The 17,019-nt window shown below is 45.8% G+C and overlaps 1 protein-coding gene across 1 annotated transcript in view; it reads left to right on the top strand.

Moving 5' to 3' along the window:
• LOC139238019 (venom factor-like) overlaps positions 1 to 17,019 on the top strand; it is a 220,191-nt gene that overhangs the window by 54,092 nt on the left and 149,080 nt on the right. The window contains exons 12-13 of the mRNA XM_070867416.1: positions 3,727 to 3,939; positions 7,561 to 7,764. Coding sequence (XP_070723517.1) covers positions 3,727 to 3,939; positions 7,561 to 7,764 — 417 coding nt within the window. The remainder of the gene's footprint in view (positions 1 to 3,726; positions 3,940 to 7,560; positions 7,765 to 17,019) is intronic.

Raw genomic sequence — 17,019 nt, 5'->3', positions numbered from 1 at the left:
AAATAGACAGTTTCTTGAGTGATGGGGGGGATGAGGGGTTATGGGGAGCAGGCGGGGAAGTGGAGCTGAGTCCATGATCAGATCAGCCAGGCTCGAGGGGCCAAATGGCTCATTCCTGCTCCTATTTCTTAAGTTCTTATGTCTTTTGTGTCACGCCCTTCAATGGCATCACATTTGAAAGTGTCATACATTGGTGATTTAATCTGTTAAATTACCAACCTAATATCCAATTGTCTAAACCAGGAACAAATCAAAGGCAATTTGATTGAGTCAGAAATCAAATCGCTCATTCTTTTCCTGAAAGCCACCAGCCCAGAGCTGGAAAATTTGTGTCATATCACCATCTAGAGGTGGTATCCAACTCCCCCATCTCCTGCTTCCATTACGTTCGCGTTGGAAGAGGTTTTCCCTGAGCAGCTTGTTATGGACAGTCTTCTCCTGCAAGTAGAGTAGAAGCAGGTAAATTACTGATGTTGGGAAAAAGACTTTAAGCCTTTTGCCATTGAATTAGCCTACTGATCATAGTGTAAATGGTGCCAGGAATAAGAACATAAGAAATAGTAGCAGGAGTAGGCCATTTAGCCCTTCGAGCCTATTCTGCCATTCAATAAGATCATGGCTGATCTTTGACCTCACCTTAACTTTCCTGCCCGATCCCCATAATCCCTTGAGTCCCTTAATATCCATAAATCTATCGATCTTTGTCTTGAATATACTCAACAACTGAGCATCCACAGCCTTGTGGGGTAGAGAATTTCAAAGATGCACAACCCTTTGAGTAAAACAATTTCTCCTCATCTCAGTCCTAAATGGCCGACCCTTTATTCTGAAACTGTGACCCTCTACTTCCAGACACTCCAGCCAGGGGGAAACATCCTCTCGGCATCTATCCTGTCAAGCCCCTTAATTTAGATGTTTCAATGAGATCACATCTCATTCTCCTAAACTCGAGGGACTATAGGCCTCGTCTACTCAATCTCTCCTCATAGGACAATCCCCCCATCCCAGGAATCAGTCTAGTGAACCTTCGTTGCACTCCCTCTATGGCAAGTTTATCCTTCCTTAGGTAAGGAGACCAGAGCTGCACACAATACTCCAGATGTGGTCTCACCAAGGCCCTATATAATTGCAGTAAGTTATTTTGTCTCGTTCTCCTATCCTTTTATAATAAAGGCTAACATAACCATTTGCTTTCCTAATTGCTTGCTGTACCTGCATGTTAACTTTCAGTGATTCGTGTACAAGGATACCCAGGTCTCACTGACATTTTCCATTTAAAAAATATTTTGCTTTTCTATTTTTCCTATCAAAATGGATAACTTCTCCACATTATATTGCATCTATTGCACATTCATTTAATCTGTCTATTTCCACCCCAAAAAGCATCAATACTTTGCAGTAGCTGAAAGGAGTTATCCGGGAGAGCAGCTTTTTAGTGTGTGGCAAAAAAGAGGTGCAAAAGAGTCTTCTTTTCTGCCTAATAGGCAACCATGTGGAGCTTTAAAAAATTTGGTAGTGGGGAGGGGGGTGGATTGTGGGGTTGGGTGTTGGGCCATGCCGTTTAGAATGGAAGCAATGAAAGTTTGCTATCTTGGCCCACCTGGTGAGATTATTGAACTTCTTTCACACTGCAGCCAGTTCACATGGTGTTTCTGCTGCTGGCTTTGATATGTTAGTAACCTTGCTAGAGTCAACATCTTCACTGAGTATGGGCCTTACACTAAACATCCGTAAGACAAAGGGTCCTCCACCAGCTGACCCGCCACACAGCACTGCACCCCAGTCATCAAGATCCACGGCGTGGCCCTGAAAAAAGTGGACAACTTTCTGTTATGTTCAGAATAACTCCATGAGACTGTGTTGTAAACTCAAACCATTCTGACCTTGGTCTCTTTAATATAGTTCCAAAGTGAGGCAGCAACGCGGTGGCCTGCCTTTTATACCTGCTTGCACCAGGGTACACAGGTAACCCATAGGTCTCCCACAGGTGTGCCCTCTAGTGGCATGTCTTACCCACAGGTGAGGTTCACATACATAACACTTTCCATACCACGGGAGCCTATTATCAGCAAGGGCAGACATCGACGACGAGGTTCAACACAGCCACCGCAGCCTTCGGCCGCCTGTTCGAAGATCAGGCCCTCAAATCTGCCACCAAGCTCATGGTCTACAGGACTGTAGTGATACGCTCCCTCCTGTATGGCTTAGAGATGTGGACCATATAGAGTAGACACCTCAAATCACTGGAGAAATACCACCAACAATGTCTCCGCAAGATCCTGCAAATCCCCTGGGAGAACAGACGCACCAACGTTAGCGTCCTCGATCAGGCCAACATCCCCGGCATCGAAGCACTGGCCACACTCGACCATCTCCGTTGGGCGGGCCACATTGTTTGCATGCCTGACACAAGACTCCCAAAACAAGCGCTTTACTTGGAACTCCTACATGGCAAGCAAGCCCTAGGTGGGCAGAGGAAACATTTCAAGGACACGCTCAAAACCTCCTGGATAAAATACGACATCCCCACCGACACCTGGGAGTCTCTGGCCAAACACTGCCCTAAGTGGAGGAAGTGCATCCGGGAGGGCGCTGAGCATCTCGAGTATCGTCGCCGAGAGCATGCAGAAAACAAGCGCAGGCAGCGGAAGGAATGTGCGGCAAACCAGTCCCACCCACCCTTTCCTTCAACGACTGTCTGTCCCACCTGTGACAGAGACTGTAATTCCCGTATTGAACTATTCAGTCACCTAAGAACTCACTTTTAGAGTGGAAGCAAGTCTTCCTCGATTTTGAGGGACTGCCTATGATGATGAACCTCCTGTTGAGCCTGTCCTCTAATGATGTGAGTTACAATACCCATCTAAGGGGAGATTGCATGTTCCACTTTTTCCTAACATGCCTCACGAAGATATACACTTCCCTTGTCCATAAATTATGACTCCCTATCGCTTCATTGATTACTTCCGAGGCATGCTGCTCAACCTTGCCCGAAAGTGCACTGCCCCTTTAAGCTGCTACAGCACCTGATTTCCTCAAAGGGTGCTCTTTCTGCATGTCGCGTGGCTACAAACTGGAAATGGTAATGAACATCAATCTCAGTTAGTTTCACAACAATGACTACACTTCAAAAAGTGCTTCATCGGCTGTAAAGCAGCAGGGATGTTCTGAGGTCGTGAAAGGCATTATATAAATGCACGATCTTTCTTTCTCTGATTCAGATAGCCAACAACAACACATCTTGCTTTCATATAGTGCCTTTAACGTTGTAAAATGTCCTACTTCATCATTTTCAAGCAAAATTTGACACTAAGCCACATAAAGAGATACTAGAGCAGGTTAGCTAGAGAGGTGGGTTTTAAGGGGTGTCTTAAGGAAGGAAAGGGAGATAAAGAGGTGGAGAGGTTTAGGGAGGGAATTCCTGAGCTTAGGGCCTTGGCAGCTGAGCACGCGGCTACCAATGGTGGAGCAATTAAAATCAGGAATGAGCAAGAGGCCAGAAATAGAGGAGCGCAGATATCTCGAAGGCTGCATATCCTATCCCACCTCCTGCTGATTTTACATCTGATATGAGAAATTGACCACACTCGTAAATATTTGCTAATTGTTCAAGGCAACTAATTGACTTGTAAAACGATGTTGTACCTCAAATATTGCTTAATATAGACAGTTAATATAAACTCAGTGGTCTGAGTTTAATTTTGCTTTCTGTCTTTCTACTTACAGGTTAAAACAAATGATGCGAACATTCTCAAAGATCAGCAGGCATCTATAAGTATGGTGGCAAAACCATATAGGACACAAGCTGGTTCAAGGAACTATTTGCACATTGGTATTCACCAAACAGAACTCAGTGCAGGACATAATTTAAATGTTCAACTGATTCTCCAAAATGACAATGCAGCAATCCAGGACCAGATAACGTTCTTCGCTTATATGGTATGTTTTTATATACGTCAGTCATGTCTTATTATTCTGACATTCAAAAAGATGCAGTTCAAGGATCCTTATCAACTTTAGTAAAAAACATAAATTGTGGAACGAGATGAGGTCACTCTATCCAGTGAGACCATTCCTTCCATCAGGTCATGTACACTTCTCCTCATGGGGCTAGAAATTGGTCTTTTGGTGATACAGGGTAGCGGTATTTTCCTGGCATTTTTCACCAAAAATACCCCTAATCTTCTATTTTCAGAAGGCCTAAAATTGCCCAAAAATTGCGCCTAACGGTAAAAATTGACGCTGCACAATGATTCGCGGTGGAGACTGAGGTCTTCGCCAACTTTAGTCCGAGGCCGATTACCGCTAAAAGACAGGCCCGGGGAGGGGGAAAACACAAAAATATTATTGCAAAAATTAAAGAATCACAAAACATTCACAAGACACTTTAACTTCCCTTTTTTTCAGCTCTTCATACTTACTGCTATTTCTGGGGCTGCAACGCGGGCTTTGCTCGGGCGTTTTTTTCCACCCAGAATACGGGTGCGCCGAAAGGCCAATTTTAAGCAATAGCTTTTTTTTTCGTCTTGCACGCCGGCGGTCCGCTTTTCAGCGATATTTCCAAACCGTCGGCGCACAACTTTGGCCAATTTACCTGATCACCTTTTTCTGTCAAAAACAGCGAAATGTCGCTGGAAAAACGGGCACATGGTTGCCCAATTTCCAGGCCATGGATTTTACTAACTGCTGAATCTGCTGAGGGAAGCTGAAAAAATGTTTTTTTAAAACCTTCCCGGAATATAAAAGCTTGTGAGATTTAATTAAAAGAAACCAGCAAATTTTTCTAACACTGTTCAGTTCTGAACCCCACATATGATCCCATCTGCCAGATACAAAATGGGCGGTAGCGCCCCTGAAAATGGTGGGGAATGACCTACTACTCTGACCCCGCTGACAGTGTGGCCAACGCTATCTTCCGAGTGGCCTACTCTGGGCGGCCGAAGCCCCTGCCTGAGTCAGGCGGTGGGCACATTTTGTAGGCAAATTGGGGTTCTGTGACAAAATGCATTCCAGTTGCGATTTTAGGACTCAACTGAGCAGAGAGTGCGCGGAGCATAGGAACATGGTTATATAGCAACACAACTAGCTCCTCGAGCCTGTTCTGCCTTTCTATGAGAGCATGGCTGATCTGTATCCTAACTCCATTTACCCGCCTTAGCTCCATATCCCTTAATACCCTTGGCTAGCAAAAATCTATTGGTTTTAGATTATTAATTATTAATTGAGCTAGCATCTACTGCTTTTTATGGAAGAGAGTTCCACACTTCTACCACCCTTTGGGGCCGAAATTGCCCACCGCCAGAAACGAGTCGCACCTACCATTTTCAAAGTGTTCTGGCCAATGTATGGGGCAGCCAAACCGGAGAAATTCAGCACTTCGTGATTTTTTTTTGGAGCGGAGCGGAAGTGGCTTCATCATCGGGGCGGAAATGGGGGCGGGGCAGAGTAGCCGATGCTCAAAGTCATCAGCATGGCTGGCGCATCACAACATCCCTTCCCATCAGTTAAAGGGGAGGACTGTTGCGAACTCTGCAGCCACTTGAGTGGCAAACACTGGGCCACCAGGGAGGGTTTCAGCTGGGCCAGCAGCCTAGCTCCCACGAGGGAAAATGGGTGGAATGGTCCTGGACACCGCTCCAAACCTGAGGAAGAGCAATTTTTAAATGGAGGCCTCTCTGCAGAGACTCGGTGGCCATTCCGCACCGATTTGTGACCGCTGCTTTCAGGCAGCCTTATAAAAGGGGATATTTCGGCCCCTTTGTGTGAAGAAGTCTTTCCCAATTTCTCCTGAATGGCCTGGCTCTGATTTTAAGGTTATGTCCTTTTGTCCTAGACTGCCCCACCAGCCGAATAAGTTTTTCTCTCTCTGCTCTGCACCGATTCTCCTGGCAGTGCAAAGGTAAGTACTTATTTCATCCAGACTGAGTAGGAGTGCTCCACAAAAAGTGCCAGTTCTGCACTGGGGTGTCCTGGCCAACATTCATCCTTCAACTAACATCACCAAAACAGATTAGCTGGTCAGATCTCATCGCTATTAGTGGGACCTTTGTGTGTTGAAAATTGGCTGTAATATTTCCCTACATTACAACAGTGACTGCAGCTCAAAAGAACTTCATTGGTTGTAAAAGGAGCTGTATGAATGCAAATGCATTCTTCTTTCTATGTTACAGAGGTGGAAGTAGGGCTCTTTGTGTTGGAGAGGATACGAAGGTTGTTATCTCGGGGTTGAATATGAGACGAGATTGCAAAGTTTGGTTCAGCTTGAGACGGTTGTCAGAAGGGGGATGGAGTCGGTGATTTGATGATTAAGTTGGTCTTGGTGGTGAGATGAAGAATCTGTTGGAGATCTATTAAAAACTAGTGGATAATGAGACATGGCAGAAATGGGCAACGGCAGTTCTGACATTCTGCGAGGAGTATTATGCTACATTGTGCCCACATGAAAACTCCTTTTCAAAGAGGGCAAAGTCTTTGAGCTGTTCAAAAATGCAGTTGTATCCATAAATTGACCTGCCTGTACTCAGTTCCCTGCTGTAGGCTATCCATTATTATTTAATACATGCTCAGAATGTTTTTAATTTAAAGATGCTGTGATAAAATTATGTTTGTGGTTTTTATTCAGATGTTTAGTGGTCAGAGTTCTGTTCATTTTCACAATTATTTCACTTTGTGAGATCATTGAAATCTGTCAACAGACCTTGGGCCGAAATTCAGCCTCCCGATAAGGCCTCTAGCTGCCTGAAAACGGCGGCCACGGGGCGGTGCCAAATGGCTGCCTGGCCGATGCTCACGAAATTCACCTTGGGGTTTTTTGCTGCGGTGTGACGATCCGCCCCGATCCTGCACCAGAGCCACCCCGGGAAGGAAATTCACCTGCCAAAGTCTCCCAGCTGCCGCTCGGTGCCCCCGTCAGCTTTTTATGTCGGTGTACTCCTTGTTGGGCCTTGTTGGTTGGGGGCACGGCCGCTCTTAAAGGGGAGGTGGCGCTGCCAGTGACACCATTTAAGTTTTTTTGTCCGGCTGACAGTTATGTCCCCAGGTTCAGCCGGGCCGTCAACTGGCAACCTGGTACTCCTTGTTGGGTGTCAGGCTGTTGGCCCAGCAGAAACCCTCCCCGGTGGCCCAGTGGACCTAAATTAAAGAATTGCAGAGCTCGCAGCGGCCTTCACCTTTAACTCAAGGGTAGAGACGTGTTGACACGATGGCACATTGACGTCATAGGCGTAGCGCTGAAGACTGACAACGGCAGAGACTCCGTTCCACCCCCACTTCCACCCCACTAGTGACGCCCACTCCGCTCTGCCCCCATGATGAGGCCACTTCCACCCCGCTTGAATCCTACACACTTGAAAAAAAGGTTCGAGGAGCTGAATTTCTCCGGATATATGGTCACATCCATTGTGTCAGTCAGAAGACTTTGAAAACGGTATGTCTGCGCCGTTACGGGCTGAGCTGAATTTCGGCCCCTCTTTTCTCTATATGTGTTTATATCTCTTCAAAATTGTTTAGTCTAGATGTTCCACTTTTACTCCTTAATTTTTTTTTTACTTTCTTCATCAGCTGATAAGCAAAGGAAAGATAGTGCGTGTTGGGCGGCAATTGAGAGAGCGCGGTCAAGTCCTGGTGTCCATGCGAGTTCCAGTTACCCCATATCTAATACCATCATTCAGATTACTGGTTTATTACTATGTAACAAAGGAATCGCAAGTCGAATTGGTTGCTGATTCTGTATGGATTGACGTGAAAGACACATGCATGGGAACAGTAAGTATTTTTGTTTTGTTTTGTTTGGAGTGAGAAACTGTGCAATGTTTTACTATCAGCTCTGCTGCTCAAATGTGAGTTTGTGTCAGAGATTGGATTAATGTTAGTGGCTGGAAAAAAAAAGATAGGCTCAGTCCTCGGAGCATCTGCTGTGAACAAGATTTGTAATGCTTAGCGGACTAATATCTGTTCACTGTAGCTTGGAGGATAGACGTGTATACCATGCAGTGCTCAATATTATTCGGATACTAAAGCGCAGGTGTGGTTCCTGTTACAAGTTTATGGGTATACAGTGGATATTTCCTCAAATTCTGTGTCACTGGTTACTGCTGTAACCAGACCCTGTGTCCCCTATGATCTGGTAAGTTCCTTTACTGCTCAGTATCTAGTTAAACAATGTTGTAACCTGTTTGCCATAACAATAAGACCCTTTGTTGTGTGTACTGGAGACGATAATCTTGCAGGCAGTGCTATGTGCATTCTCATTTTTAAAACATTTTAATGAGACAAGGTCAATTGTAAACTAACAAACGACTTTATTTTATGTGAAATGTATGAATGAACAGTATGTAATTTTCTACTGAAATACATTTATTTCCAACCGTTCTTTGCAATTTCGAAATAATAAAATATGTGACCCTGACTTTTATAGGCTAGACTCACAAGTTAGCAATCCTTGAGCTACCTGGCACAAAATCTCTTGCAGGCCATGTGTGTTCATACACATCTAACTGATTAAAAGGCAAGATCTCCCTCTGTGTCTCTCACTGTTTCAACTCAAACTGCTGACTAACTTTTCCAGAGAGATAGATTGTGTGGCCCTACTGCCCTGATAAGTGGGACAGACTAAGGACAGATGAAGCAGCTGAAAACTGGGCATCCATGCTGTGCTGTGCTGTGCTGTGCTCCCTGAGCAGTAGCAGAATGATACCATCACAATCTGAAACCTCATGCACATACCTCACTCCTTCATCCTCATCGAACCATCATGTGTAGTGTGGAAGTACATGCCTGGAGTTGCACTTGTCATACTTAGAATGAGGTACTAACCAAACACCAGAATCAGCAGTCTGTATGCAGAGCTAAGCGGTCCCACAACCAACAGATCACAGGAGAGCTCTGTAGTGTATGGAGAAAGAGTCAGACTGAACACCGTGAGCTCAAAGTAAAGTGTGACCTTAGTCTTTTATTGCAGGTCTCCAGAGTGTCTCTCCAACCTGTGAAGCCTCCTTAAATACCTGTGTTCCCAAGGGATTATGGGATTCCTTGGGACTCCAGGGGATGAGCCCACTGGTGGCTGTACAGAGTAACTACAAGTTTAAATATATAACAGCACTCCCCCTTGCAAAGTCAATAGTGTAACTATTTACAATGTGAGTCGATCTGGGGCCCTTCTTGCCCTGGTTGATCGTCTCGGTGTGAAAGCTGATGTTGTTGAATCATTTGTTGGGCCCTCGCTGGGCTGCTGTGCAGCTGGTCTTGCTGGGCTGCCTGTGTGTTGGGCCCTGTTGGGCTGCTGTAGATGATGGGTTCTACTTCATGGTCAACTGCGGTGCCCGTTGCCACTGGAGCATATGTTGGGGGTTCAAAAAAGATAGGGTCCAAGGTGGGTTGCTCAGGGTAGTCCGTGAATCTGAGTTTGATTTGGTCCAAGTGTTTCCAGTGAATGAGTCCATTTGAAAGTTTGACCCGAAACACTGTGCTCTTCCTCTTTGGCCACGGCAGTGCCAGGAAGCCACTTGGAACCTTGTCCATAATTTAATACAAATACAGGATCATAGATTTCAATCTCGTGTGACACATTTGCGCTATCGTGGTATGCACTTTGTTGAAGCCGCCTGTTCTCTACTCTGCAAAACTGATACACCGCTTTGGGTACTGTTGAGGGGGATGACTCATCAGGGGAGAGCAGCAGCAGCCAAGTTCATGGCACCATGGGTGGCTCTGCTGCACAGGAGGGCAGGAAAAAGAGGGGAGAGCTATAGTGGTAGGGGATTCTATTGTAAGGGGAATAGATAGGCATTTCCGCGGCCGCAATCGAGACTCCAGGATGGTATGTTGCCTCCCTGGTGCAAGGGTCAAGGATGTCTCAGAGCGGCTGCAGGACATTTTGAAGGGGGAAGGTGAACAGCCAGTTGTCGTGGTGCATATAGGTATCAACAATATAGGTAAAAAATGGGATGAGGTGCTACAAGTCGAATTTAGGGAGCTAGGAGCTAAATTAAAAAATAGGACCTCAAAGGTAGTAATCTCAGGATTGCTACCAGTGCCACATGCTAGTCAGAGTAGGAATCGCAGGATAGCTCAGATGAATACGTGGCTTGAGGAGAGGTGTAGAAGGGAGGGATTCAAATTCCTGGGACATTGGAACCGGTTCTGGGGGAGGTGGGACCAGTACAAACCGGACGGTCTGCACCTGGGCAGGACCGGAACCAATGTCCTAGGGGGAGTGTTTTGGAAGTGCTGTTGGGGAGGAGTTAACCTAATATGGCAGGGGAATGGGAACCTATGCAGGGAGAGGGAGGGAAGTAGAATGGGGGCAGAAGCAAAAGATAGAAAGAAGAAAAGTAAACGTGCAGAGCAGAGAAACCCAAGGCAAAAAGCAAAAAGGGCCAAATTACAGCAAAATTCTAAAGGGGCAAAGTGTGCTAAAAAGACAAGCCTGAAGGCTCTGTGCCTCAATGCGAGGAGTATTCGGAATAAGGTGGACGAATTAACTGCGCAGATAGCTGTTAACGGATATGATGTAATTGGCATCACGGAGACATGGCTCCAGGGTGACCAAGGCTGGGAACTCAACATCCAGGGGTATTCAATATTCAGGAAGGATAGACAGAAATGAAAAAGGGGTGGGGTAGCGTTGCTGGTTAAAGAGGAAATTAACGCAATAGTAAGGAAGGTCATTCGCTTGGATGATGTGGAATCAGTATGGGTGCAGCTGCGGAATATCAAAAGGCAGAAAACACTAGTGGGAGTTGTGTACAGACCACCAAACAGTAGTAGTGAGTTTGGGGACAGCATCAAACAAGAAATTAGGGATGCGTGCAATAAAGGTACAGCAGTTATCATGGGCGACTTTAATCTACATATTGATTGGGCTAACCAAACTCGTAGCAATGCGGTGGAGGAGGATTTCCTGGAGTGTATTAGGGATGGTTTTCTAGACCAATATGTCGAGGAACCAACTATAGGGCTGGCCATCCTAAACTGGGTGATGTGTAATGAGAAAGGACTAATTAGCAATCTTGTTGTGCGAGACCCCTTGGAGAAGAGTGACCATAATATGGTAGAATTCTTTATTAAGATGGAGAGTGACACAGTTAATTCAGAGACTTGGGTCTTGAACTTAAGGAAAGGTAACTTAAGGATGGTATGAGACGTGAATTGGCTAGAATAGACTGACGAATGATACTGAAAGGGTTGACGGTTGATAGGCAATGGCAAACTTTTAAAGATCACGTGGATGAACTTCAACAATTGCACATCCCTGTCTGGAGTAAAAATAAAACGTAGAAGTTGGCTCAACCGTGGCTAGCAAGGAAAATTAAGGATAGTGTTAAATCCAAGGAAGAGGCATATAAATTGGCCAGAAAAAGCAGCAAACCTGAGGACTGGGAGAATTTTATAATTCAGCAAAGGAGGACAAAGGGTTTAAGTAGGAGGGATAAAATAGAGTATGTGAGGAAGCTTGCTGGGAATATAAAAACGGACTGCAAAAGCTTCTATAGATATGTGAAGAGAAAAAGATTAGTGAAGACAAACATAGGTCCCTTGCAGTCATATTCAGGTGAATTTATAATGGGGAACAAAGAAATGGCGGACCAGTTGATCAAATACTTCGGTTCTGTCTTCACGAAGGAAGACACAAATAACCTTCTGGAAATACTAGCGGTCCGAGGGCCTAGTGAGAAGGAGGAACTGAAGGAAATCCTTATTAGGCGGGAAATTGTGTTAGGGAAATTGATGGGATTGAAGGCCGATAAATCCCCGGGGCCTGATAGTCTGTATCCCAGAGTACTTAAGGAAGTGGCTCTAGAAATAGTGGATACATTGGTGATCATTTTCCAACAGTCTATCGACTTGGGATCAGTTCCTATGGTCTGGAGGGTAGCTAATGTAACATCACTTTTTAAAAAGGGAGGGAGAGAGAAAGCAGGTAATTACAGACCGGTTAGCCTGACATCAGTAGTGGGGAAAATGTTGGAATCTATTATTAAAGATGAAATAGCAGCGCATTTGGAAAGCAGTGACAGGATCGGTTCAAGTCAGCATGGATTTATGAAAGGGAAATCATGCTTGACAAATCTTCTCGAATGTTTTGAGGATGTAACTGGTAGAGTGGACAAGGGACAACCAGTGGCTGTGGTGTATTTGGACTTTCTAAAGGCTTTTGACAAGGTCCCACACACGAGATTGGTATACAATATTAAAGCACATGGTATTGGGGGTAATGTACTGACGTGGATAGAGAACTGGTTGGCAGACAGGAAGCAGTGAGTCGGGATAAACGGGTCATTTTCAGAATGGCAGGCAGTAACTAGTGGGGTTCAGCAGGGCTCAGTGCTGGGACCCCAGCTATTTACAATATATATTAATGATTTAGATGAAGGAATTGAGTGTAATATCTCCAGGTTTGCAGATGATACTAAGCTGGGTGGCAGTGTGAGCTGTGAGGAGGATGCTAAGAGGCTGCAGCGTGACTTGGGACAGGTTAGGTGAGTGGGCAAACGCATGGCAGATGCAGTATAATGTGGATAAATGTGAGGTTATCCACTTTGGTGGCAAAAACACAGAGGCCGAATATTATCTGAATGGCGGCAGATTAGGAAAAGGGGAGGTGCAATGAGAACTGGGTGTTCATGGTACATCAGTCATTGAATGTTGGCCTGCAGGTACAGCAGGCGGTGAAGAAGGCAAATGGTATGTTGACCTTCATAGCTAGGGGATTTGAGTATAGGAGCAGGGAGGTCTTTCTATAGTTGTACAGGGTCTTAGTGAGGCCTCACCTGGAATTTTGTGTTCAGTTTTGGTATCCTAAGCTGAGGAAGGTCATTCTTGCTATTGAGGGAGTGCAGCGAAGGTTCACCAGACTGATTCCCAGGACGGCAGGACTGACATATGAGGAGAGACTGGATCGACTGGGCCTGTTTTTATTGGAGTTTAGGAGGATGAGAGGGGATCTCATAGAAACATATAAAATTCTGACAGGACTGAACAGGTTAGATGCAGGAAGAAGGTTCCTGATGTTGGGGAAGTCCAGAACCAGGGGTCACAGTCTAAGGATAAGGGGTAAACCATGTAGGACTGAGATGAGGAGAAACTTCTTCACTCAGAGTTGTTAACCTGTGGAATTCCCTACCGCAGAGAGTTGTTGATGCCAGTTCATTGGATATATGCAAGAGGGAGTTTGACATGGCCCTTACGGCTAAAGGGATCAAGGGGTATGGAGAGAAAGCAGGAAAGGGGTACTGAGGTGAATGATCAGCCATGATCTTATTGAATGGTGGTGCAGGCTCGAAAGGCCGAATGGCCTACTCCTGCACCTATTTTCTATTTTTCTATGTTTCATGTAGAGCAGGGTGAACTAACGAGAGCCTTGTCTTAAGTGCTCTTTTCATGAGCAGTTCAGCAGGTGGGATCCCAGTGAGTGAGTGGGGACTCGTGCGGTAGCTAAGCAGGTCTCGGAATAGGCGAGTCTGCAGTGAGCCTTCAGTTACCCTCTTCAAGCATTGCTTGATGGTTTGCACTGTTCTCTCTGCCTGACCATTGGACGCTGGTTTAAATGGGGCAGATATGACATGTTTGATCCCGTTATGGGTCATGAATTCTTTGAACTCAGCACTGGTAAAACATGGCCCGTTGTTGTTCACCAGGACATCGGGTAGGCCGTGTGTGGCCAACATGGCCTGCAAGCTTTCAGTAATGGCAGCGGACGTGCTAGCTGACATTATCTCACATTCAGTCCACTTGGAGTACATGTCTACAACCACAAAAAACATTTTACCCAAGAACGGGCCTGCATAGTCGACGTGTACCCTAGACCACGGTTTGGAGGGCCAAGACCATAAACTTAGTGGCGCCTCACTGGGTGCATTGCTTAACTGCGAGCATAGATACATAGAAAAACATAGAAAATAGGTGCAGGAGTAGGCCATTCGGCCATTCGAGCCTGCACCGCCATTCAATGAGTTCATGGCTGAACATGCAACTTCAGTACCCCATTCCTGCTTTCTCGCCATATCCCTTGATCCCCCTAGTAGCAAGGACTTCATCTAACTCCTTTTTGAATATATTTAGTGAATTGGCCTCAACAACTTTCTGTGGTAGAGAATTCCACAGGTTCACCACTCTCTGGGTGAAGAAGTTTCTCCTCATCTCGGTCCTAAATGGCTTACCCCTTATCCTTAGACTGTGACCCCTGGTTCTGGACTTCCCCAACATTGGGAATATTCTTCCTGCATCTAACCTGTCTAAACGCATTAAAATCTTAAACGTTTCTATGAGGTCCCCTCTCATTCTTCTGAACTCCAGTGAATACAAGCCCATTTGATCCAGTCTTTCTTGATAGGTCAGTCCCGCCATCCCGGGAATCAGTCTGGTGAACCTTCGCTGCACTCCCTCAATAGCAAGAAGGTCCTTCCTCAGGTTAGGAGACCAAAACTGCACACAATACTCCAGGTGTGGCCTCACCAAGGCCCTGTACAACTGTAGCAACACCTCCCTGCCCCTGTACTCAAATCCCCTTGCTATGAAGGCCAACATGCCATTTGCTTTCTTAACCGCCTGCTGTACCTGCATGCCAACCTTCAATGACTGATGTACCATGACACCCAGGTCTCGTTGCACCTCCCCTTTTCCTAATCTGTCACCATTCAGATGATAGTCTGTCTCTCTGTTTTTACCACCAAAGTGGATAACCTCACATTTATCCACATTATAATTCATCTGCCATGCATTTGCCCACTCACCTAACCTATCCAAGTCGCTCTGCAGCCTCATAGCATCCTCCTCGCAGCTCACACTGCCACCCAACTTAGTGTCATCCGCAAATTTGGAGATACTACATTTAATCCCCTCGTCTAAATCATTAATGTACAGTGTAAACAACTGGGGCCCCAGCACAGAACCTTGCGGTACCCCACTAGTCACTGCCTGCCATTCTGAAAAGTATCCATTTACTCCTACTCTTTGCTTCCTGTCTGACAACCAGTTCTCAGTCCATATCAGCACACCACCCCCAATCCCATGTGCTTTAACTTTGCACATTAATCTCTTGTGTGGGACCTTGTCGAAAGCCTTCTGAAAGTCCAAATATACCACTTCAACTGGTTCTCCCTTGTTCACTCTACTGGATCATTATTAGTTTTATTTGTCCCTATATTTAGTTCTATCCTTGTGTCGTGTCAACAACCAGAGAAACTGGTACTAAGCACTTTGCTTGATTGCCAAACAACAAATGCAACAGATAGAGACAATTCTCACAAATCACAGATTGTCCAAACCATGAAGGAGGGAGCCCTGGAGTGCCTACAAGGTGGCTCTACCTCATCTTCACCTTTCACTTCTCCCTTCATGTCGCCTCTCCTTTCCTTGTCTCTCCTGAGAATAGCCCAGTTCATTCCCCTTTTTATACAGTTTTGAGATAGACGGAACAATACTCTTTAAAGAGAGTTTCTCTGTCTGAGTCTTGTGTTCCTGACTACCATAAAAAAGGAGCCATCTGTCTTCTTGTTGAAATCAGTCTTGTATATTTCAAAGTTGGTTTCTGTTTCCTGGGCTTATATCAACAGACAAAAGTCTGAGGCTAAGTTATTTTTCCATTAATAAAATGTCCAAAGTTAAAAGTGATCAAGCTGACAAATTCCAAAAGACTAAGATAGGCCTGATAGATGGGAAAACCAAGTTCACCCCCAAACTATCCAGATATCATTGCCGTTCCTTCAATGATGGGCAGGAAAGGGTTGGGGGTTGGGGTTAAAGACTTAAATATTGGGAACAAGTCCCCAACACATCACGCACGAGAGACAGGACACTTCATTGGCACTTTTAAAATGGGCTCCCGCAGGGCAATGGGGTGCCCAATTTAAAATTCACTGCTGCTGTGTGTGTTTCCCAGGGTTCGAGAAACCCAACAACGAAAGAGAGGCGGGTGCTGCTGGCTCCACAAGGTAAGTGTTTTTTCCAGCACTCCTTGTGGGTCAGGAGGAGCAGGAGTGCTCACACCCACACCGCCACCTCTCCCCGCCGATAGCACCCTCTCTCTCCCTCCAGCCTCGATCTGTCGCCCAGTTGTGATGGCTGACCTTCCCCGCCTGCTGATCGCCAGGGACCATCCCTAAGGGTCCCCTTGACCTCCTATTACTAGCTCCCCCTCCGCCACCGGCCAGGCTGTCAATCAGACTGGCTATTGACCGGGAAACGGATCCAAAACATTATAATGAGTCCCTGCTATTAAATTCGGCAGGAACTCCGGACCTTGCCGGGTTCATAGAAAAACATAGAAAACATAGAAAATAGGTGTAGGAGCAGGCCATTCGGCCCTTCTAGCCTGCACCGCCATTCAATGAGTTCATGGCTGAACATGCAACTTCAGTACCCCATTCCTCGGCCTTAGACGGACTCTTGGATGCATAAGCAACTGGTTGCAGTTTCCCGAAATGATTAGCTTGTTGCAATACACACCAAAGCCATATGATGACGCATCACATGCTAGTACCAAACGCTTACATGGATCATACAACACAAGCAATTTGTTTGAGCATAACAATTTTCTCGCTTTTACAAAAGCATTTTCTTGGCTTTTGCCCCAAACCCATTCGCTCCCTTTTCGTAGTAAGACATGTGATTCTAGCAGGGTTCTGAGACTCAGTAAGAAGTTACCAAAGTAGTTCAGGAATCCCAGAAACGACCGCAGCTCCGTCACGTTCTGTGGCCTCGGTGCGTTCTCGATTGCCTCCGTCTTCTCGTTGGTGGGCCTGATGCCGTCCGCCGCAATCCTCCTTCCCAGGAACTCCACTTCAGACGCCAGGAAAAACTTCGAGCACTTCGAGCGTTTTAACCTGAGCCCCACGCGGTTGAGTTGACTAAAAACCTCCTCCAGTTTCTGCAGATGCTGGACTGTATTCCGACCTGTGACCATGATGTCGTCCTGGAAGACCACGGTGTGTGGGATCGACTTCAGTAAGCTTTCCATGATTCTCTGGAATATCGCCGCTGCCAATCAGATTCCAAACGGGCATCTGTTATAAACAAAAA

Source organism: Pristiophorus japonicus, chromosome 24, assembly GCF_044704955.1.
Source record: "Pristiophorus japonicus isolate sPriJap1 chromosome 24, sPriJap1.hap1, whole genome shotgun sequence".
In the NCBI taxonomy this organism is placed as follows: Eukaryota; Metazoa; Chordata; class Chondrichthyes; family Pristiophoridae; genus Pristiophorus; species Pristiophorus japonicus.
Note: the sequence above shows the minus strand (reverse complement) of the source record. Positions and strands in the feature narration are given on the sequence as shown.